General features: G+C 43.4%; 1 protein-coding gene across 1 annotated transcript; it reads right to left on the reverse strand.

The window, feature by feature from the left end:
• Positions 1 to 277: 277 nt before the first annotated feature.
• pdgfrl (platelet-derived growth factor receptor-like) lies at positions 278 to 26,267 on the reverse strand. The gene is made up of 6 exons (XM_055635395.1): positions 25,634 to 26,267; positions 18,009 to 18,306; positions 13,585 to 13,736; positions 13,105 to 13,398; positions 11,340 to 11,479; positions 278 to 1,151 (listed from the first exon to the last, which is right to left on the reverse strand). Exons 1-6 carry the CDS (start codon positions 25,689 to 25,691, stop codon positions 960 to 962), a joined length of 1,134 nt encoding a protein of 377 aa, XP_055491370.1. The 5' UTR covers positions 25,692 to 26,267; the 3' UTR covers positions 278 to 959.
• Positions 26,268 to 27,322: the final 1,055 nt, after the last annotated feature.

Raw genomic sequence — 27,322 nt, forward strand, 5'->3', positions numbered from 1 at the left:
CTCACACTTACCCCACCCCACCCACACACCACCCCACCCACACTCACACTCCACCCACCCACCCACACTCCCCCCACCCGCACTCACACTCACATTCACCCCACCCACACTCACACCACCCGCACCACCCCCACTCACACTTACCCCACCCACTCACACTCACCCCACCCACCCCCACCCACACACACTCACCCCACACACACACCACACACACCCCACAAACACACACACACACACACACACACACACACACACACACACACACACACACAACACACACACACACACACTGGGGCCACCGTTGTCGCCAATCTTCACTGCCTCCCCGAGGCCATCGACGGCAACCTGTCAGCAGCTGCACACAAACCCTCAACTTGATAGCCTACGGCAAACTGACGTGTAAGTTCCCCCGCTACCACAGAACCCGCTATATAGCCCGCTGCAGGAAATGTGTTAAGAGCTTGCTGCGGGCCGGATAAATTCTCGTGGTGGGCCGGATGTGGCTCGCGGGCCATAGTTTGGAGACCCCCTGCTTTAGACTGAAGAAGGATGCCAACCCAAAACGTCACCTACCCATATTCTCCAGGGATGCTGCCTGAGCCGCTGAGTTACTCCAGCACTTTGTGCTGTTTTTTGAAGTCTACCTTGTTCTTTTATGTTATTAAAGGTCCCTCCTGTGAATTCCTGTGCTTAAGACATCTGTCGTCCTAAAGTACTTGTTTAGAGGTGAAGGAGTTTGTGTGAAAGCTCATGTTGCAAATAACTGATGCTAAATGTGATCATCTTTTTCAAACTGGAATCCTGTCTCTGCAATATATCATGATACAGCAGTGAGAGGAGAAACTAATATTTGGCGCAAGAATTTACTTTAGAAATAGGATCCAGCACAGCCTGGCACGCAGCCCTTCTTCACACACAGTCCAGCTGGAGTTGGATTGAATCTTCCAACGAAGAAAGTGTTACCAAGGAGAAAACACTGCCGTGGCCACTGTTGTGTCACCCATCACATTCTGAGCGGTGCAGATATAATCACCTACATCAATTATTTCAATGTCATCAATATATAGCATACTCTTTGATAATCTGATAGTGTGTCCATTTTGTTGATCTATTAACCTCCAGCTGTTCGTGATGATCACTGGCCTTTCATCCTATTAAAGCAGAAATAGTATCAGATACTTTGACCTCAACGACATCAAAATAACACTGCATGAAGCAAATCTGAATACACACGCTCTCATCTTCAGCATATGTCAGCAGCTTTGCAAATGACCACAATTATCTGCGCCCCTTTCATTTCATTTCCCAGTTGTTTTAAGCTCAGTTCACTGTGGTATTATGCAATAATAGAGTAAGACTGAGCAGAGGGGCACTAGGACCCTGCCAGAAGCCAGGCTCCAGTAACCGGTTGTGTCTGGAAAACCCAGGGTGTCGGCAGTTAGGGAGGGAGGCCTGGGCTTACACGAGGCTGTTGCAGTTGCTGTTGTTATTGTACAGATTAAAGGTATACTCTGTTTACGTCGTGGTACGAGCCTTATTACAAGCATAACTCGACATGGTGCCAGAACTGGGAGACTTGTAAGCAAGAAAATAATTAAAGAAGAAGAGGACGGTGTATCGTTTTGGCGGGAAATAGGAGACGAGCTGGCAGATATGGCGCAACCTACACCAACTGCTACGTTCACAATACAACCTCCAGAGCCATTCGATTTTACCAAGCCTCAAGAATGGGAGCGTTGGATCAGGAGATTCGACCGCTTCAGGCTTGCAAGCAATTTAAACGCGACGTCGGCAGAAAACCAGGTGAACACGCTAGTGTATTGCATGGGCGATGAAGCAGATGATGTGCTAAAGGGGCTAACGCTAACTGCAGATGAGAGGAGGGTGTACACGGATGTCAAGGCGGGCTTTGATGCATTTTTTGTGCCTAAAAAGAATGTTATCTATGAAAGAGCCAAGTTCAATCAGCGTGTGCAACTGCCAGGAGAAATGGTGGATTCCTTCATCACTGCTCTATACGGATTAGCCGAACACTGCAACTATGGACAGTTACAGAACGAGCTGATCCGCGACAGGTTAGTGGTTGGGCTGAGAAACGTCTCATTGTCCGAAAAGCTACAGCTAGACAGAGACCTAACCCTTGAAACTGCTATAACAAAGACAAGGCAGTCTGAAGAAGTTAGACGACAGCGGTTTGACTTAAGAGGAGAAAATAGCGGTGCTAGCAAGTGCTCAAATGTTGATGCTGTGCATGCTAAAAGCTACAGAAAACCCAAATTTCCCTCAAAGCCTCAGCCACAAGCACAAACACCAGGCAAAAATAAATTTAATACACAGCCACAGCCAGGTTCAAAGGCCTGCTATAGATGTGGAAAAATGCCCTCGCATGGAAAATTGGAATGCCCTGCTAAAGATGCTGTGTGTCACAACTGTGGCAAAAAGGGACATTATGGCAAAGTGTGCAGAAACAGTGCTAAATCTCTCAATGCTGTCACTACAGAGGAAGAAGAGAGCTTTTTCCTGGGATCCGTGGATGCTGGAAAAGACCCATGGACGGTGCAGCTACAAGTGAGACAACAAAAAGTGTGCTTTAAAATAGATACTGGTGCTGATGTGACCGCCATGCCAGCGGAGGTGTACCATGACATTACAGGGGGGCATGATGTGAAGTGCCTGGCAGTGTCGACACGCCCATTGTTTGGGCCAGGGGGCAATGCACTCTCTGTCCTGGGCGTAGCCAGAGAAACACTGCGCAGAGGCAACAAGACAGCCATAGAGGACATTTATGTGGTCAAAGACCTCCACACTGCACTGTTGGGAAGACCTGCCATAGAAAGGCTTCAGCTTGTGTGCAGGGTTGACGGCATCACCTTGGAATCTGTGAGACAACAATATCCGAAGCTGTGTAGCGGCTTGGGTCTTGTTCGGAGGCCATACTCAATTAAATTGAAGCCAGAGGCTGTGCCCTTCTCTCTCCACACGCCACGCAGAGTCCCTCTGCCGCTTATGGGAAAAGTGAAGGAGGAGATAGACCGTATGGAGAAGATGGGCGTAATCACCAAGATTGAGGAGCCGACTGATTGGTGTGCCGGGATGGTGGTGGTGCCGAAAAAAACAGGTGATGTTCGCATTTGTGTGGACTTCACAATGATGAATGGATCAGTATGCAGAGAAAAGTTTATCCTACCTTCTGTAGAGCACACTCTGGGCATGCTAGCTGGGGCAACAGTATTCAGCAAATTAGATGCCAACATGGGCTTTTGGCAAGTACCATTGACAAAAGAGTCTGCCAAATACACCACCTTCATCACGCCTTTTGGGCGCTACTATTTTAACCGTCTACCCTTTGGCATAGCATCAGCCCCCGAGCACTTTCAAAGGATGATGATGACAGAAGTGACCGGTGGCCTGGAGGGGGTACTGTGTCATATGGATGACATCCTGGTCTGGGGACAGACGCAGGAGGAGCATGATGTGCGGCTACATGCGGTGCTAGAGAAGGCACAAAAGGCCGGCATTACGCTCAACATGGACAAATGTGAGCTCACACGCCACACAGTCAGATTCCTGGGTCATGTCATTTCAGCAGATGGAGTGACGCCAGATCCAGAGAAGACGAGAGCAGTACAAGAGTTGGATGCACCCAAAAATGTCAGCGAACTCAGGAGTTTTCTGGGCATGGTCAATCAGCTGGGCCGCTTCTTGCCAAACCTGGCTGAAAAAGACAAAGTGCTACGAGACCTGCTGTCCAAGAAGAACCACTGGTACTGGGGGACAGAGCAGCAGGCCGCCTTTGATCAGTTAAAAACAGAGCTGTCATCCACACCAGTGCTCACATTATATAACCCAAACAGTGCTCTAAAGATCTCTGCTGATGCCTCTTCCTTTGGCCTGGGGGCAGTCCTGCTGCAGAAGAGCGATGCCATGTGGTCACCTGTGGCATATGCGTCCAGGGCAATGACACCAACAGAGCAGCGCTATGCTCAAGTAGAAAAGGAGGCATTGGCTGCGACGTGGGCATGTGAAAGGTTCAGCTGTTTCATTCTGGGAAGACCATTCGAGCTGGAAACTGACCACAAGCCGTTGGTGAGTCTGCTGGGAGGGAAAGCTTTGGATGACCTCCCACCAAGAATCCAAAGATTTAGGATGAGACTCATGAGGTACAGCTATACAGTAGATCATGTCCCTGGCAAAAGCCTGTGGACAGCCGACACCTTATCTCGTGCTCCTCTGAGAGCCGCAAGAACACACACAGACACAAGCCTACTAGAGGACACCAACATCTATGTAGACTCTGTCATCAGCAACATTCCTGTCAGTGGAGATTATCTGAGCAGCCTACGGGAGCACCTACAGGCAGACAGCACATGCTCTGCACTGATGGAGTACTGCACAGACGGCTGGCCCGACAAAAGCCAACTGCAGGGAGTGCTGAGACATTACTGGGCTGATAGAGCAGTGCTGACTGTGCACGATGGGCTGCTGCTGCGGGGCACGAGGCTCGTCATCCCATCAGCCTTACAAGGTGATGTGCTGCAGAGACTACACGAAGGACACCTGGGGGTGACAAAGTGCAGGGGCCGGGCCAAACAGACGGTATGGTGGCCAGGACTCAGCAGCCAGCTGAATGACATGGTGCTGAAATGTAGAACCTGCATCCAAGAGCGAAGGAACGTCAAAGAGCCGCTGATGCCAACGGAGATGCCAGACAGGCCTTGGCAAACCTTGGGAGCTGACCTATTCACGCTGAAAAACAAGACTTATCTGCTAGTCGTAGATTATTTCTCAAGATATGTGGAAGTTGCGCTGCTATCACCGACAAGGTCCACAGATGTGGTGGTGCACCTGAAATCCATATTTGCTCGTCATGGAATTTGTGAATTTCTTAAAAGTGACAATGGGCCCCAGTTCTCAGGTAGCCACTTTAAATCCTTTGCAGCAGAGTATGGCTTTATGCACATCACGAGCAGCCCCAGGTTTCCTCAGAGCAATGGGGAGGCGGAACGCGCTGTACAAACCGTGAAAAACTTGCTAACAAAGGCGTCAGACCCATATCTTGCATTGCTGGCCTACAGAGCAACCCCTCTACAGAACGGCTATAGCCCAGCCGAGCTGTTGATGGGGCGCCGCCTACGCACTACAGTTCCTGCCCTTCCAACCCTGCTGAATCCAGTTTTGCCTGACTACAACGCGCTGGGGGCCAAAGAAAGGGAGAAGAGGTGGAACGACGCAAGATCCTTTGACAAGAGGCACGGAGCGAGAAATCTGGAGCCACTAATACCTGGGGAGGATGTGTGGATCACCGATGCACGAGTCCAGGGCAAAGTGCTATCTACACACAATGCACCTCGCTCTTATATCGTCCAGGTGCCTCAGGGCACACTGAGGAGGAACCGGCAGCACTTGGTGCCGCTGCAGACCAACAGTGAGGTAGTCGACGCGGATGAGCCACCGGTGGGAGAAGAGCCAGCTCCACGAGAAGAGCCAGCTCCACCAGAGCCAGCTCCACCAGAGCCAGCTCCACCAGTGACAGCATCACCCAGCGGAGAGGGCCCCACCACAGAGACTGTGCGGACTAGGTGTGGGAGAGAGGTTAGAAAGCCGCAGAGACTTGATTTGTGATTTATTGATCTGTTTTCTACAATAAAGAAAAAGAGAGAGTGAAATGTGATGTGAAAATGTTCTGTAAACCTGTTACATTTACCTGAAACCTGAAAGAATAGTTCACAGTATGGTAACGTGCAAGTTATTTTATTTCTATTTTGCATGCTTAGATCAGGGACAGGTCTTCCAGCAAAAGGGCAGAATAAACCCCTTAAGACCTGCAGAGACAAAGGTAGTCCACCCTTTGTTCTCAAAGAAAGGGAGATGTGGTATTATGCAATAATAGAGTAAGGCTGAGCAGAGGGGCACTAGGACCCTGCCAGAAGCCAGGCTCCAGTAACCGGTTGTGTCTGGAAAACCCAGGGTGTCGGCAGTTAGGGAGGGAGGCCTGGGCTTACACGAGGCTGTTGCAGTTGCTGTTGTTATTGTACAGATTAAAGGTATACTCTGTTTACGTCGTGGTACGAGCCTTATTACAAGCGTAACTCGACATTCACAAGTAAGACTTTGCTGATGATCCTCATGTAGGCTACCGGGAGTTTATGATGGCAACTTGATTTGGCTGCAATATGAGCAAGGCCCACATATGTTAGACTTCCACTTTCTAGATCATTCCGTTTCACTTTCTTCCCCAAGTCATATGCATGCAACTGTGCATAACCAAGATGCGGCACAACATGTTCAATCAGCTTACCACTTCATTATTGAATTTATCTTTGCAAATGGAAAGTTGTACCAGAAACACACAATATAGTCTATCACATTCAAATTCAGGGAACTGGGGTCTGGCCTACCACACCCTCAAGGTCAGCTGCGGAAGGCACCCCTGAGGGGCAATTGTGGATGGGCGAGGAGAGGGATGTCGTGTACTAGGAAGGCGATGGCTGGAAGCCCGCAGCAGCCTGGGCTCGCCTGTATTGGGAACTGCTCATAAGAACTAGAGCATGGACTGAACTTTAAAAATGGCGCCTAACATGGCATCTCTTGTATGCGGGCTCAGTGGACTATTTCTGTACACTTGCTAATAGGGAATGTGCTTGGGTATGGGACTGCATGTAAGAAAATAATGTCACTGTTTGCACATGTGACAATAGAAGCACCATTGATTGATTGAACCAATGATCACATTCAAACAGTAATCTAAAAACAGTTATACTTGAATTGTATAAATAATTAACAAAAATCTTCGTCTAAGGGCCTGGTACTGTGCCGTGAACATCAGGCAGATCGCAGATTCAATCTCGCTTCTGCACTTAGAATGCCACAATTGGGGCCTCAACAAGGGAACTACAACTTACCACCAGATGTTTGAACTTTTTTTTTTTTTTTTTTTTTTTTTTTTTTTTTTTTTTGTTTATTTTTATTAGAAGTTAATACATCACAAAACAGTACAGTGGCACCTAATTTTAGGTGCCAACTATGTAATAACGTAATCCATTCTATGTACATCGGGCAGATCGCAGAATCAATCTCGCTTCTGCACTTAGAATGCCACAATTGGGGCCTCAACAAGGGAACTACAACTTACCACCAGATGTTTGAACTTAAGTGAGATAATCAGAATTTCGTATACTCAGATGAATCATTATAATTTACTGTCAGAAAATCACTTGAGTACATTAAGTTTGCATGTTCTATGTCTCAATAGCAGTACAAACGTTTTCAGACCTTTGGATTAGTATATTATTTTGACAAATCCCACAGGTCAATTGAGCTAATTAATTTCTATTTTTCATTTTTCTGATCTTTCCCCAGAAACCACAGCAGAACAAAATGCTGCTATATTTTATCCAAGTTAGATAAGGCTATAATGCAAGTTGAATTCTATAAATGTTATCTGTCACATATTTACATACTAACATCCATATTCAAAACCACTAGGGGTGCCGCATGATTGGCAGCCCCGCCACCAGTTTCTATTTTTTCGTCCTTTAAAATTTTTTTATGAGACATTACATCTTGAAGATATGAGACTCGTCTTAGCAGGAAAATCAGAGCAATTTTTAAAGATGTGGTCTCCTTTCATTGACTCATTACAAGCATAATATGGTGCAACACAACTTCGGAATTAAACCGATTTACAGACAGGGTGATGGGTGTGGTGAGCAACGCAGTAGGTATATCAACACGTTTTGGTCTTATTTTTCTCTTTTCTTTTTATTATTTTTCGTTTTTGTCTTTTTCCTTTTTTCTTTTTTCTTTTTTCTTCAAGTTTTTACTTATTCACTCTGCGACTAAACTCTTTGGTAGTTTAGGGGTTTACACATCCACTAGCTCTTTCACTCTCTCTCTCTCTTTCTTGCTCTTTTTCTCTCTTTCTTTCTCATTTTTATCAAACTAAAATGCAAGATGTACAATAAATGTATTTTGTCATATGTCGAGGTTTATACTACTGTACATTGCTTCTAATAAAAATATTATTATTTTAAAAAAAATTTTAAACATTTTTTTTTAGTGTGTATTAAAAGTTTGTGTAAATGTTCTCCGATTTGTTTTGTATGAGGGGAGGGGGAGGGGGTCAGGGATTTTTTTTTTTCAGTTTCGTATCTTGCCGGAGATGCGATTGTTTTCCGGGTCACATCTCCGGTTGCTCTGCGGCCTACCATCGATGGAGCTGGAGGCTGACTTGAGCCCACATTGAAGCTGATCCCTTCCCTGGGATCGCTCCAAGCGCGGCCTGCGGACTTACCATCAAGAGCTTGCAGTCTCGGGAGAGGCCGAGTCGGTAAGCTCCAATGACGCAGAGGCTCGACCAGCCCCGACCTGGGGTCCGATCGCCGGCTACGGGAGTCAAGATCGTCTCATCAACGGAGGGCACGTGGCCCCCGACCGCCAGAGAGCATAGAAGGGAAGAGATTTGAACTTTATTTCGCCTTCCATCACAGTGAGGAATATGGAGGAGTTACTGTGGCGGTTGTTTTTGTGTTAAAATGTATTTTTGTGTTTCGTTGCTTTTTATTTGTATGACTAACTTGGCAGATAAAATTCCTCATATGTTGCAAAACATTCTTGGCAAAGTATTATTGTAATTGTGATTGTGATGAGTTGTCTTCTGGTTATACTTAACTTAAAGCAAATGTTTCCTGATCTACATGTAAACAAGTCTATTTTCCTTTGTTATTCATTATTTTCCTCTAGTTTGCCATCTGGTGCTTCGTGTTGTGCTGTAAAATAGGACATTGTATCAAAGCATAACACTGAGAAATTCTATGGGGATTTAACAAGAATGAACCAGATTGGTTCCAGTAATGCGTATTCCAACTCTCCTAACACTTCCAGGGCAATGATTCATGAAGTCAATATTCATTCTGAGAAAAGATCACTAACCTTACAGATTAACGTTCTCTCTCGCTGCAGATGCTGTCTAACCTATTGGGCATTAACTGCATCTTTATGTTCATATTTAAGATATTGAGCATCAACAGAATTTTACACTCAAATTACATGTGCAAAATTACATAGTCACCACACTTATACCAACCCTTTGGTCCAACTTGCCCTTGGTTATGGGGAGAAAGCAGGAGAATGGGGTTTAGAGGGAAAAATAGATCAGCTATGGGCCTCATATTCCGCTTGGGGAGTCTGCATCCTGCGGGCATGAACATTGAATTCTCCCAATTTCGTTAGCCCTTGCTGTCTCCTCCCCTTCCTCAGCCCCCGGGCTGTCTCCCCCCATCCCTTAGCCCTCGGGCTCCTCCTCCTCCTTTTTCCTTCCTTCTCCCCGCCACCCCCTATCAGTCTGAAGAAGGGTTTCGGCCCGAAACGTTGCCTATTTCCTTCGCTCCATAGATGCTGCTGCACCCGCTGATTTTCTCCAGCATTTTTGTGTACCTTCAGCTATGGGCCAAATCACCTAATTCCGCTCCTATGTCTTCTGGACCCATGCTGAACACACATAGACCTGATTACCTCCTTTTGGCTTGTATCTCTAAATCTTTCCTATCCATGCACATGTCTAACAGTCTTTACCACTTCCTCTGGCAGAATGTTCATAAGTGATAGGAGCAGAATTAGGCTATTTTGCCCATCAAGTCTACCCCGCCATTCAATCATTGTTCCATACACTGACTGCCCTCTGTCAAAGAACTTGCTTCTCAAGTCCCCTTTAAAGTCTCTAGATTTAGACTCATCTACCTTTGGAAGAAGACAATGACTATTCACCTCATCAATGGGGTCAAGGAAAGAGCGTTCACGTCACGGCCTTGTTTTCACCAATCTTTCCACCACCACCCACAAGAAGTGCAGGGCAGACACCATTGTATGCAGATGCCGAGAAGTGTGTTCAGCTCTGGCTCTGGCTGAACAACTTCTAATCTTATGTGTGGACTCGATAAAAAGAAGACCTCATCAATGCACACACATGATTTAATATATTTCTGTAAAGTCACCTCTGGTGTTCTAAAGAAAACAGTTCCAGCCACTCCAGTCTCTCCTATTGACATAAGCTGTCCAGTCCCAGCAACATTGTGAATTTGTTTTGAACCCTTTCCAGCTTAATAAAATCCTTCCTGCAGCTAGATGACCAGAACTGTATTTAATACTCCACAATGATCTCAGTAATGTTGGCAACACAATGTCCCAACTCTTGTACTTAATGCCCTTGCCAATGTAGGCAACACCACCCTCTTGTGTTGCCAATTTCAGGTAACAATGTATTTCCTCCCCAGGTCTCTGTTCAAAAACACTCTCCAGGGCACTGACAATGTGCCAATGTTATTTTGGTTTAATTTACTAGAATGCAACATTTTGCACTTGTTCAAGTTAAAAGCACAACATTAGCCCTCCTTCGGTCTTTGGGTACCTCACTCATGACTAACGAAGATGCAATTATCTCTGGCAAGCCGCTCGCTATTTTTTTCTTGGCTTCCTAGGTTACATTTGGGCAGGTTCCTGGGCTTTACCCATCCTTATCTGCTTTAAGAGAACAGGCCCTTCCTTGTGCAGGAAAGAACTGCAGATGCTGGTTCAATCGAAGGTAGACACAAAATGCTGGAGTAACTCAGTGGGACAAGCAGCATCTCTGGAGAGAAGGAATGGGTGACGTTTCGGGTCGAGACCCTTTTCAGTACATTACAAGGCCCTTCCTTGTAATGTACACTGCAGTCAGGAGAAACAGTGTTGGAAACTCTCCTGAATATGTTCCGTATCTATTCCATTTTCTGGATTGAATTCGTTACCATCTTTTAAAATGTTAATGAATTTCTGCAAATAGTAAAATTTGGATGAATGGCAGGCCCATATCCCTCTATACATGTACATATTCAAATGCCTTTTACATAAATGATAGGACCAGAATTAAGCCATTTGGCCCATCAAATCTACTCTGCCATTCAATCGTGGCTGATCTATCTTTCCCTCTCAACCCTATTCTCCTGCCTTCTCCACATAACTCCGGCATGTGCCCTTCACTATGTAATCTACATTTTTTTAATCAATAATTTCCAGTTAAAGCTCTTCCCTTCTGTGGGGAAAGAACTTCTTCATCAAGAAAATGGAGAGTAAGCATTTTTTCATTGTAAAAATATGCAGAACATTTAAATGAAAATAAATTAAATGAACATTTAAAATCAAAGGCAACCTTGTGCTAATCTGACCATTCACATGTTGCTTCATCAGTATTTATGATATAGTTTGCAGTAAAACATGAGGACCCCGAATCTCAATCTCACTACAAAAAATCTATTTATGGTAAGATTTTTTTGTTTTGTTTGAAGTTGAGCAATACAAAATATTACCTGCTGCCCTGGATATTTCCAAGTGAAGTCCACAAGTAGGTCTGGGTTTCCCAGAGCAGTGCAGGTCACATTGACATGTTCCCCACCGCTTACTGTGTTTGATGAAGCCTCTATAGTTGCAGATGGAGGGCCACGGAAAGCTGAAATGTGATCAGTTGCAAGGTAAAGTACTTGTGTCAAAGCACCAAGTTAAGAAATTATAATCAAAATTTACTGTCTAAATTATGGGGACATTTTTCTATTTTCATATCAATAGTGTAAAACATATGAGTGAGCTTTTAAGATTCTGCGATCCTCAACATACCACGGAATTCTGATTTTCAAAAATCATTTTGCATTACTGACTTTCTGCCTTCATTTCAATACTTCACTTTTCTCCTAGTCATTGGTATTAGGGTGCCATTTTCACCAGTACCTGTACATCTAGATCCATCTTCATTGCAACATTCCTCAGCTCCCTACCCTTCACTGCAAAGGTCATTGCCCTGGTTTGACTTCCCAAAATGCAACACTCTACACATCTAAATTAAATTTCATTATCCATCCTTCATCCCACTTGCCCAACTGATCAAGATCCCTCTAATTCTTAGTATCCATTGGTGGCACAGTGGTGCAGCAGTAGAATTGCCACCTTGCAGCGCTGTAGACTCGGGGTCAATCCCAACTGTGGTGCTGTCTGTACGGAATTTATGCCCATGACTGCGTGGGTTTTCTCTGAGATCTTCAGCTTCCTGCCCACACTCCAACGATGTACAGGTTTGAAGGTTAATTGGTTTGGTATCAGTGTAAAATTGTCCACAGTGTGTGTAGGATAGTATAGGTTGTCAGTGTGGACCGAAGGGCCTGTTTCCGCACTGTATCTCTAAACTAAACAAAACTAATCTTCAATCTAAAATACCACTTATTTTAGTGCAATCTGCAAACTTACGAATCATGCCTGGTAAATTCTCATTCAAATCATTCTTATAGAAGAAAAACAGCAATTTGCCCAGTATCGATCCCTGAGAGACACAACTAGTCACATGACTCCAATCTGAAAAACAACCTTCCATCATCATCCTCTGCTTCCTGGCATTAAGCCAATTATGCATTCGATTACCTAGCTCCATGGATCCCATGCAATCTAACCTTCCATAGCAGCCTACTAAACGGAACCTTCTCAAAGACCTTGAAGTCCATCCAAGCCATGTCTATGGCCCTACCCCCGTCAAACTTTTTGCTTACTTCAAAAACTTCAATCAGAAACTTTTATTCTTCTATAAAATCAGAAGCTTCAAATCTGTGGGACATTATCTCCCACCGACAAAGCCATTCTGACTATTCAACCCCTCTTTCAAAATGCATGTATAACATACTCCTCTGAATGCTCTCTCGTAACTTTCTCAACAAGGATGTCGGGCTTATTGTCTAGAATTCCCAGATTTTTCTTTGCAGCCTTTTTTGAATTTAGCCACCTTCCAGTCTTTCTGTACACCATATGTATCTAATGATACTTCAGTAGGCCAGGAAACATCTGTGGAGGGAAACGATAGGTTATGGTCTTCTTGAAGAATGGTCTCATCCTTAATCGTCGCCTGTCTATTCCCTCCAAAGATGCTGCCTGACCCACTGAGGTACTTCGGCACTTTGTGCTTTACTCTGTATTTTTTGCTTTTGTAAACAAAATGTGAGCATCTTTAAAGACGTCTATGTACTTAAGAAAGTAAGCAGTGTTTCCTGCTATAATGCTGAATACATTTGTTTTTATTATGACATTTGATGTTACCTTCAGCATAAAGGAGCAGGTAATTGCTTGAGGTCTGCAGAGTTCCTTTCAGGTTTGCCACACAGTGTAGGACTCCCTTCTGTTCGAGATTGGGCCGGTGAATAATAAATCCTTTCTTTGCATCATAGCTAATGAGCGATCCATTGGCAGGAATTTCTTGAGGAGGGAATTCTCGATGCAGTGTAACATGAGCCAAAGGTGTGCTAACTCGACAAGGGATTATTGCAGGTTGATCAGATCGAAGGTAGATTATATCAAAATAATTGATAGATGGCACAAATAGTTCAGCTGGATCTGGGAAAATCAAATAAATAGAAACAAAACGACTTGCCTATATCATTTATAATTGCTTTTAATCACCACATAACAATCACCTGCATAAAAATCGAATACTGAGAAATGTGAATAAAACGTGTCCTGCTATGTTTAAATTTTAGAAGTTTAATTTCGAAAATAAATACTTCAACAGAAAATAATTACCTGTGAAGAAGATGTATGTTTGGCCCATTTTCAGGTCATCTTTGCTGCACTCCGGCCCATCACAGAGTCTTCCCCAGCAGCTGTATTCCCCAGTGTCCGTGGTCCTTGCGTTGTCAAGTCTTAACTGACTGTACTTTTGGTGCTGTATTATACTAAGTGGAAAATAATCCAATTTCACTATTAGCGTCATACAATGTGGAAACAGCTCCTTCGGCCCAACTTGCCCACTGACATGTCCCATCTCAACTAGTTCCAATTGACTGTATTTGCCCATATCCCTCTAAACCTGTCCTATCCATGTACCTGTCTAATTGCTGCTTAAATATTGCGTTAAGCATTTTTGGGTATTATCTTTGTTTGTCTGCCTGCAGAAGGGTCCCAACTAAAAACATCACCTGTCCATGTTTCTCCTGAGATACTGCCTGACCTGATGAGTTACTCTGACATTTGTGTCCTTTTTTTTGTGAACCACCATCTGCAGTTCCTTGTTTTTACCTTTGTTTGTCATGTTACTATATGAAACAAAAGGCTTTGCACAATTTTAAAAACATTTTCATTTTAAAAAAAGATTTCAGATGCTGGGGCAAAACACAAAGTACTGGAGGAACTCCTCAGGTCAGCCATTATTTGCGGAGGGAATGGACGGGTGAGTTTTCAGGCTGGGACCCTTCTTCAGATTTCTGAGTTAATCTCATGAGCTGTGAACAACTACGGGTAAAGTTTCCCAGAAAATGAAATTTTAGAAAATTTTAGATGGAATTTTGATCTCCATCATTAATCTTGTGAAATACCTGAACACTAATTTAACCTTAAATGCAGAACTTGACATATATGACATTCTAATATTTTAGCAATGGCACGATACAATGTATTTAATAAATATTATCATTAGTTTTCCTTGCAAACTAAATAAGCATTGACCGCTTTTATAAAAGATTTGTTCAACATGCTGTTAATTATTTTGAAATGGAGTCCCCCGCACACGACAGTGCACCATGTGGGATGGATGAGGAGGGATACTTTTTGATGCACAAATCTCTCTTGAAACCTGTCTGTTTTTTGCACCTTTCTTCTGGAGTAATGTGACAATTTATCTTGCTCCACGATCAATTGACTAAACTTGTTGGAGTTAAAGGGTCTATTTTCTATTTTCTAGTTTCAATATAATTATGGAGAGGGTCAGAACTGGACCTAGGGTTGAGATTTTTGATTGGAGAAAGGTTAACTTTGATGAGATGCGAGATGATTTAAAAGGAGTGAACTGGGACATTTTATTTTATGGGAAAGATGTAGAAGAGAAATGGAGGACATTTAAAGGGGAAATTTTAAGAGTACAGAATCTTTATGTTCCTGTTCGGTTGAAAGGAAACAGTAAAAATTGGAAAGAGCCCTGGTTTTCAAGGGAAATTGGACATCTTGTTCGGAAAAAGAGGGAGATCTACAATAATTATAGGCAGCATGAAGTAAATGAGGTGCTTGAGGAGTATAAGGAATGTAAAAAGAATCTTAAGAAAGAAATTAGAAAAGCTAAAAGAAGATATGGGGTTGCTTTGGCAAGTAAGGTGAAAGTAAATCCAAAGGGTTTCTACAGCTATATTAATAGCAAAAGGATAACGAGGGATAAAATTGGTCCATTGGAGAGACAGAGTGGACAGCTATCTGCAGAGCCAAAAGAGATGGGGGAGATATTGAACAATTTTTTTTCTTCGGTATTCACCAAGGAGAAGGATATTGAATTATGTGAGGTAAGGGAAACTAGTAGAGTAGCTATGGATACTATGAGGTTCAAAGTAAAAGAAGTACTGATACTTTTGAAAAATATAAAAGTGGATAAGTCTCCAGGTCCTGACAGGATATTCCCTAGGACATTGAGGGAAGTTAGTGTAGAAATAGCCGGGGCTATGACAGAAATATTTCAAATGTCATTAGGAACGGGAATAGTCCCCGAGGATTGGTGTACTGCGCATGTTGTTCCATTGTTTAAAAAGGGTTCTAAGAGTAAACATAGCAATTATAGACCTGTTAGTATGACTTCAGTGGTGGACAAATTAATGGAAAAGATACTTAGAGATAATATATATAAACATCTGGATAAACAGGGTCTGATTAGGAACAGTCAACATGGATTTGTGCCTGGAAGGTCATGTTTGACTAATCTTCTTGAATTTTTTGAAGAGGTTACTAGGGAAATTGACGAGGGTAAAGCAGTGGATGTTGTCTATATGGACTTTAGTAAGGTCTTTGACAAGGTTCCTCATGGAAGGTTGGTTAAGAAGGTTCAACTGTTGGGTATAAATGCAGGAATAGCAAGATGGATTCAACAGTGGCTGAATGGGAGAAGCCAGAGGGTAATGGTGGATGGCTGTTTATCGGGTTGGAGGCAGGTGACTAGTGGGGTGCCTCAGGGATCTGTGTTGGGTCCTTTGTTGTTTGTCATGTACATCAATGATCTGGATGAAGGTGTGGTAAATTGGATTAGTAAGTATGCAGATGATACCAAGATAGGGGGTGTTGTGGATAATGAAGAGGATTTCCAAAGTCTACAGAGTGATTTAGGCCATTTGGAAAAATGGGCTGAAAGATGGCAGATGGAGTTTAATGCTGATAAATGTGAGGTGCTACACCTTGGCAGGACAAATCAAAATAGGACGTACATGGTAAATGGTAGGGAATTGAAGAATACAGTTGAACAGAGGGATCTGGGTATAACCGTGCATAGTTCCTTGAAGGTGGAATCTCATATAGATAGGGTGGTAAAGAAAGCTTTTGGTATGCTAGCCTTTATAAATCAGAGCATTGAGTATAGAAGCTGGGATGTAATGTTAAACTTGTACAAGGCATTGGTGAGACCAAATCTGGAGTATGGTGTACAATTTTGGTCGCCCAATTATAGGAAGGATGTCAACAAAATAGAGAGAGTACAGAGGAGATTTACTAGAATGTTGCCTGGGTTTTAACAACTAAGTTACAGAGATAGGTTGAATAAGTTAGGTCTTTATTCTCTGGCGCGCAGAATGTTAAAGGGGGACTTGATAGAGGTCTTTAAAATGATGAGAGGGATAGACAGAGTTGATGTGGACAAGCTTTTCCCTTTGCGAATAGGGAAGATTCAAACAAGAGGACATGACTTCAGAATTAAGGGACAGAGTTTAGGGGTAATATGAGGGGGAACTTCTTTGCTCAGAGAGTGGTAGTGGTGTGGAATGAGCTTCCAGTGGAAGTGGTGGAGACAGGTTCATTGGTATCATTTATAAATAAATTGGATAGGCATATGGATGAGAAGGGAATGGAGGGTTATGGTATGAGTGCAGGCAGGTGGGACTAAGGGAAAAAAAGTTGTTCGGCACGGACTTGTAGGGCTGAGATGGCCTGTTTCCGTGCTGTAATTGTTATATGGTTATATGGTTATTTGACCTTTTAGGTTTTGTTGTCTCTCTTCTCAACAGTTAACTCACAGAAGCCATGAAGATCACTTCCTCTTGTGGAAGAAAAATCAAACTGTTAAATGATCTGAGCTGATGACCATCTTTCTTGCTTTTACCTCCCAGAACCAGAACTCAGATTATAAAGCCAGAGAATATTCAACTTCCAATAATAACAAATGTCTCATTTTCTGAAAATACAGTAGTAAGCAAAACTAAAAGGACTGTAACATTATTTATGTTCTTATAATGCCTTCACCATGGAAGAAAAACTTCCAAAGCATCTCGTTGTTTTAAAGTGAGTCACATGATATATCAGGGAAAATTACAGAGCATGTTCACAGATATAGGTTTTTAGGGGGCAACAAAAAGAGTGAGGGAAATAATTCCAAACTCCAGGCCTTGGTAGATGACAGTTCTGTGGCAATGGTGACCTAATTAATCTTATGGACGTCAATAAATCACAAGTGCCGAGATCTCAGAGGATGGGGCGCTGCAGATGACTCTCCGCCTCCAACTGAATAAATAAGAATGGAAACAGGCAAGTGAGGCCATACACATTGGATGACCGTGGGGGGCACTGGGGGAAGGTTGATGTAGTCAATCTCAACAAAGGCAGTACACAGGTCAAGAAGGACAAGATTATTTTTCACAGGATGACATTGAATAATGTTGATGTGCCACTTATACATGGTGGAAGGGCTGCAAATCTGTCTGCAGGAATTCATACAATGACTTCCAAGAAAGGAGGATTTACAATTTGGGAGGGTACATCACATTCAAGGATTTGAAAGAAATAATAGGCTTAAGAAAGAACAGTAGTTTGCATGGACAGGAGCTGAACAATTTCTTTGTTTGAAGAAAGTAAACATCTGAGGTTGGTGACAACTTTGGCATTGATCGGAAATAACTCATTCTCTCTCTACAGCTTGACCTGCTGAGCATTTCCAGCAGTTTCTGCACACATCTCACATGTCAGCACCTGCAGATTTAGCCGTTTACCTTAACCTAGAGATGTTTTGGTAGGATGGATAAGCCCAGCCAATGTTATCCCCTTTACAGCGCAGTTCAATAGACTGCCCCACGGTTAGATTCAATGTCTCTTTCGGTTTCTGGAATCGGCCCTTATCCAAAACTTGTGTCATTATGAAGGTGGGCTTCAGGTCCCTGTCAAGAAACAGTCTCTCCTTTTTCAGCTTTCGACCCCTTGCTGCATTATTTCTATTTACTACTCTAATTTTATTCTGTTTATTTTTCTTGATTTGTTGTGGGGTCCTTTTCTCCTTCTTTTGGCAATCGCCTGAAAACAAAACAAAAATAATTTCAGAACAATGTCACAGTAATAAAATCTTGAGAGAATATTTGTCGGAGAATTCAGAGTTTGCAGAAATCGATGAATACAGACAAATGCTTTAGTAATACCTGTAATCAATCAAAACTTTGATACAAAGTTAATTGGTTAATTATAACATATTTCATATGTTCTACACTAAGGAAGCACAATAAAAAAACAATTTATTTTCTCACTGTCAGTGGTAATAAGCTTCTATATACTGGAAAAAAAGAATAACACTAGCCACAATATTGTTCTTACCACTAAGACAAAGGGTGGGATAAATAACTTAAAACAGATGCATCGGAAACAACTGCAGATGCTGGTTTAAATCGAAGGTAGACACAAAATGCTGGAGTAACTCAGCATCTCTGGAGAGAATACATGGTTGATGTTTCGGGTCGAGCCATTCTTCAGACTTAAAACAGATGGCTGCTGTTCCATGAATACTAGGCATTGACTCTCTATATTACACTTGTAATGCATGGTCCTCCCAATCGTGCATATTTCCTATCAAAATTTAAAATAGGAAATATGCATCTCTGGGTGGTCCATCATGTCCCGGAATTGGGAGGGGCACTTGCACAATAACTGAGAAATGTTATTGATTAGACCACTCAAATTGAAGCTGCTCATGTACAAATTATCTTGAACTTTGTCTCTGGAATTGGTATACTACAATGCTGAGAAGTATATTCTGGACTCTGTATCATCCTCATTACTCTACCTATTGTACTTCAGTTTGTCTTGACTGTATTTATGTATAGTATTATCTGATTTGATTAGATATCATGCAAAACTGTATCTCAATACAAATGCCAATAATAAACCTAAACCTCCCTGAAAAAGACACACGTATTACTAGTCATTTTTGTGTCATACAAATTTCAATACCACGCTAGTGTGCTCTCCACAATCCAATGTATTTTAATGTTTGGACTTTATCGAAGACCTTTTGAAAATCCAAGTACATAATATCCACTGGCTGTCCCTTACCCCTGCTACCAGTTATACCGCCCAAAACCTCCACTAGGTTATATGATTTCTCTTTCATAAATTCTCGTTGACTTTGTCCAATCTCATTGAAATGTTTTCCAGTGTCTTGTTACCACATTCTTTGTAATAGAATCTAGTATTTTCTCTTCTATTGACATTTGGCTAATTGGTTTGTGGTCTCCGATTTATTTCCTACTAAGAACTTTCTTAAACACTGGAGTTATACTCCCACCCCCCACCCTCCCCCTCCCCCCCTCCCCCTCCCCCAATCTGCAGAGCTGTTCTATAAATTAGAAGTTTGGAAAATGACAACCATTGCATCGACTGTCTCTAATGTTGGCTTTACTAGTATTCATCATTTAGACTATCAGGCCCTGGGGTTTTAGAACCTTGCAAGCAAATCACTTCTTTTACACTGATACCGTTTTCCTTTAATTCGCCTTTATTGTTAGATTCTTCATACCCTACCATTTTGGATGTTATTTGTGTCATTTTCTATTAAGACAGAAACATAGAAACCTAGAAAATAGGTGCAGGAGTTTGGCCCTTTGAGCCAGCACCACCATTCAATATGATCATGGCTGATTATCCAAAATCAGTGCCCCATTCCTGCTTTTCCCCATATCTCTTGATTCACTTGGCCTAGCCATAAGAGCCCAATCTAACTCTCTCTTGAAAACATCCAGTGAATTGGCCTCCACTGCCTCCTGGGCAGAGGATTCCACAGATTCACCTCGGTGAAAAAGTTTTCCTCATTTCAGTCCTAAATGGCCTACCCCTTATTCTTAAACTATGAACCCTGGTTCTGGACTCCCCCAACATGGGGAACATTTTTCCTGCATCTAGCCTGTCCTATCCCTTAAGAATTTTATATGTTTCTATAAGATATCCTCTCATCCTTCTAAAGTCCAGTAAATACAAGCCCAGTTGACCCATTCTTTCATCATATGCCAGTAGCTTTGCCAACTTTCTCTCCCAAATAGGAACAAAAGGTCAAAATAAGGGACAAATTCCCGATGGCATTAAGTACAGAAGGCCTTCGTCGAGTCACTGCTGACTGGCTTAACCCACATCTTTTTTGCTTCCCATTGCTTGTTATAGCTGCACAGTCTTCTTTTATGCAGGTTTATCCATATTTGCATATGCCAAACCATCCGAACAACACAAGACATTACTGGACCTTGTTTTTTGTCAGTAATTGGCCTGTACAACTGTACAACAATATAGCGTACACCTGATGCACATAAGGGGCCTGTACAACTGATTGGGTGACAGATGAATCACTCGTGCATGGCGTCAACGGCACATGCTATACGTACGCAAGCTGTTGCATCAGATCTAGGATCTGCCTGTAAGCGTTCCCTCTGGTGATTACAGTGTAGTAGCGGTCAAATACGGGACAAGGGCGTTCCCGTACGGGACAAACCAATTTAGCCCAATATACGGGATGTCCCGGCTAATATGGGACAGTTGGCAACTGTCCTCCTAAGTTTATGTTCATGTCACAGGAACAGAATTAGGTCATTTGGCCCATCACGTCCACTACACCATTCAATCAGGGCAAACCAATTTTCCCTCTAAACCCCATTGTTCTGCATTCTCCCCATCACTTTTGACACCCTTACTAATCAAGAACCGGGCAATCTCCGCTTTAAAAAAAGACGGCCTCCACAGCCATGTGTGGCAACTGCCAAATTTTCCTTGATCTGCGTCCTCTTTGATGTCTCCTCTTCGCACCTAACCTTTCCAAATCTCTGTGTCTCCCTCTCCCCTGACTCTCAGTCTGAAGAAGGGTCTCGACCCGGCATGCAGCGCGGCTTCGGTTTTCGAGGCCGTGGTCGAGAGGGCGGCCAAGGGTAGGCCATGGCCGTCAGTCAGCTGGAGCCTGGTGCGGCCATTGCACGGCTCCCTGGGCACCTCCAAACTGAGTGTCCCACTTGGCACCGCTGGCGGTCCCCGCGGCTGCGAGAATGGTGCCCTGATGGACAACTTTGGCGTGTTCAAATATGGGACAAGGGCGGAACCGTATGGGACAAACCAATTCAGCCCAAAATATGGGATGTCCTGGCTAATATGGAACAGTTGGTAACTCTATATATCCCATCATCCCAGGAACTAACCTGGTGAACCAATGCTGCACTCCCTCAATAGCAATAATGTCCTTCCTCAAATTAGGAGACTAAAACTGCACACCATACTCCAGGTGTGGTCTCACCGGGGCCCTGTACACTGCAGTAGGGTCTCCTTGCTCCTATACTCAAATCCTCTTGCTATGAAGGTCAAAATGCCTTTTGCTTTCTTCACTGCCTGCTGTACCTGCATACTTACTTTCAGTGACTGATCTATAAGGACGCCCAGGTCTTGTTGCACTTCACCTTTTCCTAATCTGACACCATTCAACTAATAAACTGCCTTCTTGTTCTTGCCACCCAAGTGGATAACCTCACATTTATCCACATTATACTACATCTGCCATGCATCCGCTACTCACCTTGTCAAAGGCTTTTTGAAAGTCCAGATACACCACATCAACTGGCTCTCTCCCTTATCCATTCTACTTGTTACATCCTCAAAAAATTCCGGAAGATTAGTCAAGCATGATTTCACGCTTCATAAATCCATGTTGACTTTGACAGATCCTCTCACTGCTTTCCAAATGCGCTGCTATAACGTTTTTAATAATACACTCAATAATCTTCCCCACTACCGATGTAAGGCTCACTGGTCTATAATTCCCTGTTTTCTCTCTCTCCTTTCTTAAAAAGTGGAGTTACATTAGCTACCCTCCAGTCTACAGGAACTGATCCAGAGTCTATAGAACAATGGAAAATGATCACCAATGCATCCAAGATTTCTAGGGCCACCTCCTTGAGTACTCTGGGATGCAGATCATCAGGCCCTGGGGATTTATCTGCCTTCAGTCCCAACAGTTTATTTAACACCATTTCCTGGCTAATGTGGATTTCCTTCAGTACCTCCCTGCCACAGATCCTCGGTCCCCTGGTATTTCTGGGAGATTGTTTGTGTCTTCCTGAGTGAAGACAGAACCTAAGTACTCGTTTAACTGGTCTGCCATTTCCTTGTTTCTTATTATAAATTCACCTGATTCTGACTGTAAGGGACCTATGTTTCTTCCCTAATCTTTTCCTCTTTACATATCTAAAGAAGCTTTTACAGTCAGTTTTTTATATTGTTCGCAAGCGTTCTTTCATGCTCTATTTTCCTCCTTTTCACCATCAACCCTTTAAGTATCATTTGCCAATCTATCCTGGCCAATTCCCGTCTCATACCATCAAAGTCTCCTTTCTTTAAATTCAGGACATTCATTTCTAAATTAACCATGTTACTCTCCATCTTAATGCAGAATTCCACCATATTATGGTCACAGTTGCCCAAGGGGCTTTGCACAACAAGATTGCTAACTAATCTTTCCTCATTACACAATACCCAGTCTAGGATGGCCTGCCCTCTAGTTGGTTCCTCTACATATTGGCTTCGAAAACTATCCCACATGCATTCCAGGAATTTCTCCTCCTCAGCGCTGCTACCAATTTGGTTGGCCCAATCTATATGTAGATTAAAGTCACCCATGATAACTGCTGTGCCTTTGCTGTTTGATGTTTCCCCAACCTCCCTACTTGTTTAGAGGTCTATACACAACTCAGACAAACGCTTTCTGCCCTTGGCTATTTCGCAGTTCTACCCATACAGATTCCACAGCATCCAAGCTAATGTCTCTCCTTACTATTAATCTCCTCTTTAACCAGCAATGCCACCCCACCACCTCCTCTTCCTTTCTGTATATCCTTCCTGAATATTGAATACCCCTGCATATTGAGCTCCCAGCCATGGTCATCCTGGAGCCATTTCTCCGTAATTCCAATTATATCATATCCGTTAACAACTAATAGCACATTTCAATCCATCCACCTTATTACGAATGGTCCTCACATTAAGGCACAAAGCTTTCAGGTTTGTTTTTCTTTTCTCCCTTCTACCTTTTGATTCTGCCCTTGTCTCCCTGCATTGGTTCCCACCCCCTGCCCTGTTAGTTTAAACGTAACCTTTCCTACACTCTACTTCGCATTAACTGCACGCATAGACTTCCACTTTGTTGACCCCACAACCCCACTATTTAGATTAAACCCACCCGCGTAGCACTAGCAAACTTGCCTGCTAGAATGTTGGTCCCCTTCCAATTAAGATGCAACCCATCCCTTTTGTACAGGTCACCTCTACCCAGAAGAGATCCCAGTGGTTGAGAAATCTATATCCCTGCCCCCTGCATGAACTCCTCAGCCACACATTCAGATCCCCTATCTTCCTGTTCCTACCCTCACTTGTACAAGGTACTGGAAGCAACCCAGAGTTAACCACCCTAGAAGTCCTGCTTTTCAGCCTCCGACCTAGTTCTCTATACTCGCGTTGCAGAACCTCCTTCCTCTTCTTACCCACGTCATATGTGCCCACATGCACAACTGCTTCCGGCTGTTCTCCTTCGTTCTTGAGAATGTCCTGCAGTCGGTCTGAGACGTCTTGGACCCTAGCACCAGGGAGGCAACACACCATCCTCAAGTCTCGTCTGTCGCCACAGAATCTCCTGTCCGCACCTCGGACAATGGAGTCACCCACCACTGTGGTTCTGCCTGACATTGGTATCGCTCGTCGAGCCTCAGTGGCAGGGTTCGAGTCACAGACCTGTCTGCCGCTCGGACTGGAAGTGTCGTCTGCCCTGACAGATCCAGAGGGTGTACCTGTTTTCAAGAGGTACTTCCACTAAGATCTCCTGTACTCGTTTCATCCCCTTCCTTTCCGTCTATAACCGTCGTACCTCCTGTACTCTCGGAGTGACAACCTGACTGTAAGTCCTGTCCAGGAAGCTTTCATCTTTTCGAATGGTCCGCAGGTCATCCAGCTGCTGCTTCAATTCCCTAACTCAGTCCTTGAGGAGCCGCATCTGGATGAAGTTCCCACAGGTGTAGTGGTCAGAGACACCACCAGTGCCCCTACTTCCCACATCCTGCAACAAACGCACTGCAATAACATTCCTGCTATCACTGCAATAAGTCACAAGTTTAAATATCGGAGCACACACACAGAACCGATTTAACTATAACTTCCTTGCCTCAGCCTCCTCTCCGAAGACTCACACTTTTCCTCCCAAGGCACTTCACAAGAGAACCAAAATGTTTGTTTAATGCTCCGCATTCCTTTGTTCAAAATTGTTAATACTCCGGTTTTTGAAAGTAAGAGATTTACATGTGTCCACAATATTTTTCAGTGTTTTATTTAGGACGAAATATCTGCATAAGTAATCTACTCCTGAAGTAGATGTGCGTAGCTTGGGGGGCTACCACAGTAGCTGCTCTAGAACTGATACTATTTCCAGTTGCCCAAGTAAAGTTCTCTTAAGAACTAAGGATATAATTCCTGACAGATGCTGGCAAAATGTTTGGCTAAAGGAATCAAGGGTTATGGGGGGAAAGCAGGAACGGGTTACTGATTTTAGATGATTAGCCATGATCATATTGAATGGCGGTGCTGGCTCGAAGGGTCCAGTTGTACCCACATCCTCTCTCCGATTAGATAGTCAAGGGGTCGGGCTCCTACCTATTGAGCATCCGATATGCATCCCAGTGGAGAAAAGGCTATTCCAGTCTCAATTCTAGAGCTCATTCCTTCCATGTGCATCACTCTGATGGAGGTTAACTCCTTTCATTCTTCACAGTGTATCATGACATATGCAACAGCTTTAAATATTTATTGAGGCTGGTAGCCAGCTAGTGGGTGGGGAAGATTCAACTGAAGCTCTGGAGCCAAGTTTCAAACAGATTTGCCTGGGTGTTGGGAGGTGCTTCTCTTGAAAGCTAGGGTTTGGATCTACACATCAATTTGTACCGAAGCCGAAACCGTTGAACAGTGAGACCTCGGTTGCAGCATGCTTGTTCAGACTCCTCCGGGAATTATCCAATGGAATTAACTGCAAGGCGTCTACCCTTTTTGTATGCATCTACTGCCAGATATAATTAAATACAAGTAAGATTTGATGTCGGGAATGTAGACCAGAGTGGCAGACGTTCATAACTGTGTTTACCCCGGACTAGCTTCTTCACGCACTCCCAAATACACACGAAAAATAATATATAAATAAATACACACCGTTCCGTTCACCGTTGCGGTCACAGATAAAACCGGTTGTGAGGAAATCCAGACAAAAGTACAGTACTATCCAAACATAATCAAAGTCAACATTAAACACGTCAGCAGCGTTGTCCGGTTGAAACTCTTCATTACTTACCCATTTGTAAAAGTAACACGGTGAAAAAGGCAAACAACAAAACGGCATAAAACTTCATTTTGCAACTTTTCTAAGCAGCGTTAGGGTCTTTCTGCAATTGATTTTCTTTGAAAGATTTTTTTTCTGAGACTGCTAATGTTATTGCAAGAGGTTGGCAAGCTGCTGTTAAAAAAAACCACAGTCTGGAAGAAGTTGTCTGGAATTTTCAAAGGAACCAGAAATAAAATGTTTTTTCCAGATTGGGTTAAGTATTTCCTCTTTTGAAGGAAGACTGCCCTCTGCGGGAAACGTGCAGCTAGAGTTTGATGCGAGAATAGAATTAACTGCTTAACGAAAAGCCATTGTAATATACAACACTTCAAGAAAGACTCACTGCTTTAATATGGAGTCGCAACAAAATTGACATGTAACACAACTCCTTATTAATGCACAGTTTCCTAAAGTAGATTTCCCAGAGTGAGACCACAAGCAAACTGGGGGACTAGGACATCATATTCTGCTTGAGTAGGTCACAACCCAATGATATGAACATTGAGAATAAGACACAAAAATGCTGGAGTAACTTAGCGAGTCAGGCAGCATCTCTGGAGAAGTTCTCCTCCTCTCCGATTTTAAGCACCCCCCACCCTCTCTGTCCGTTGATCAACCCACTCCATCCATTTCTTGCACAATCCTATTGGCCGAACACTTGAGCTCGATCCGCCAAGGTCTACTGGATTTCACGGTTACTATTCATTGTTATTATTATTATTATTATTCAACTTTATTTTGGGCTAAAGGCCCAGACAAGGAACAACATGACATAAATATATTGCACATAAAAACACCATAATCTATATATTACTAAAAGTCTGTTCTTGAGCGGTTTTGGCCATCTGTGCTGCGATTTCCGAGAGAACGCCGCTACCTACGGCCGTCATTTTTGGACACCTTGCTCAGAGACCCCCTCCGCCGCATGTGTGCTGAGGATTTTTCCCGTCGATTAAAACTGACAGAGATATTAATGTTTTTACAAAATTCCCCATTCTCTCTGCTGGCAGCGGGGGGGGGGGGGGGGGGGGGGGGGGGGGGACTATAAAGCCAGGAAGTGGTGTGCCACACAGTCTCTCTTCAAGATGGAGGAAGGCAGAGGGTCACGTTTCTCTGAGCAGTGAATAACACTGAACACATGTCTACTCAAATGTAAGTGCCCTTAGTGGTTCTAAAGCTTGCAAAAAAATGACTATTGGTTCTAAAGCTTGCAAAAAAAGTCTATTGGTTCTGAAGCTTGCAAAAAATGTCTATTAGTTCTAAAGTTTGCAAAAAAAAGTCTATTGGTTCTAAAATGGTTCATACTAGCGCTCCAGAAACACAACCCCCCCTGGCTTGGGTGTGTCTTGAAATTGAAAGGCACTACTTACTGCAAATGGTGGCATGAAGTTGAAAGCACTGCAAATAGTGGCTTGGGTGTTTTGGCTTGCAGTTGAAAGGCAGTACTTACTGCAATGGTGACTTGGGTACTTTGGCTTGAAGTTGAAAGCACTACTTACTGCAAATGGTGGCTTGGGAGCTTTGTTTTGAAGTTGAAAGGCACTACTTACTGCAAATGGAGGCTTGGGTGTGGCTTGAAGTTGGAAGACACCACTTACTGCAAATGGTCGCATGAAGTTGAAAGGCACTACTTACTGCAAATGGAGGCTTTGGAGCTTT

Source organism: Leucoraja erinacea, chromosome 1 (genome assembly GCF_028641065.1).
Source record: "Leucoraja erinacea ecotype New England chromosome 1, Leri_hhj_1, whole genome shotgun sequence".
Classification (NCBI taxonomy): Eukaryota; Metazoa; Chordata; class Chondrichthyes; order Rajiformes; family Rajidae; genus Leucoraja; species Leucoraja erinaceus.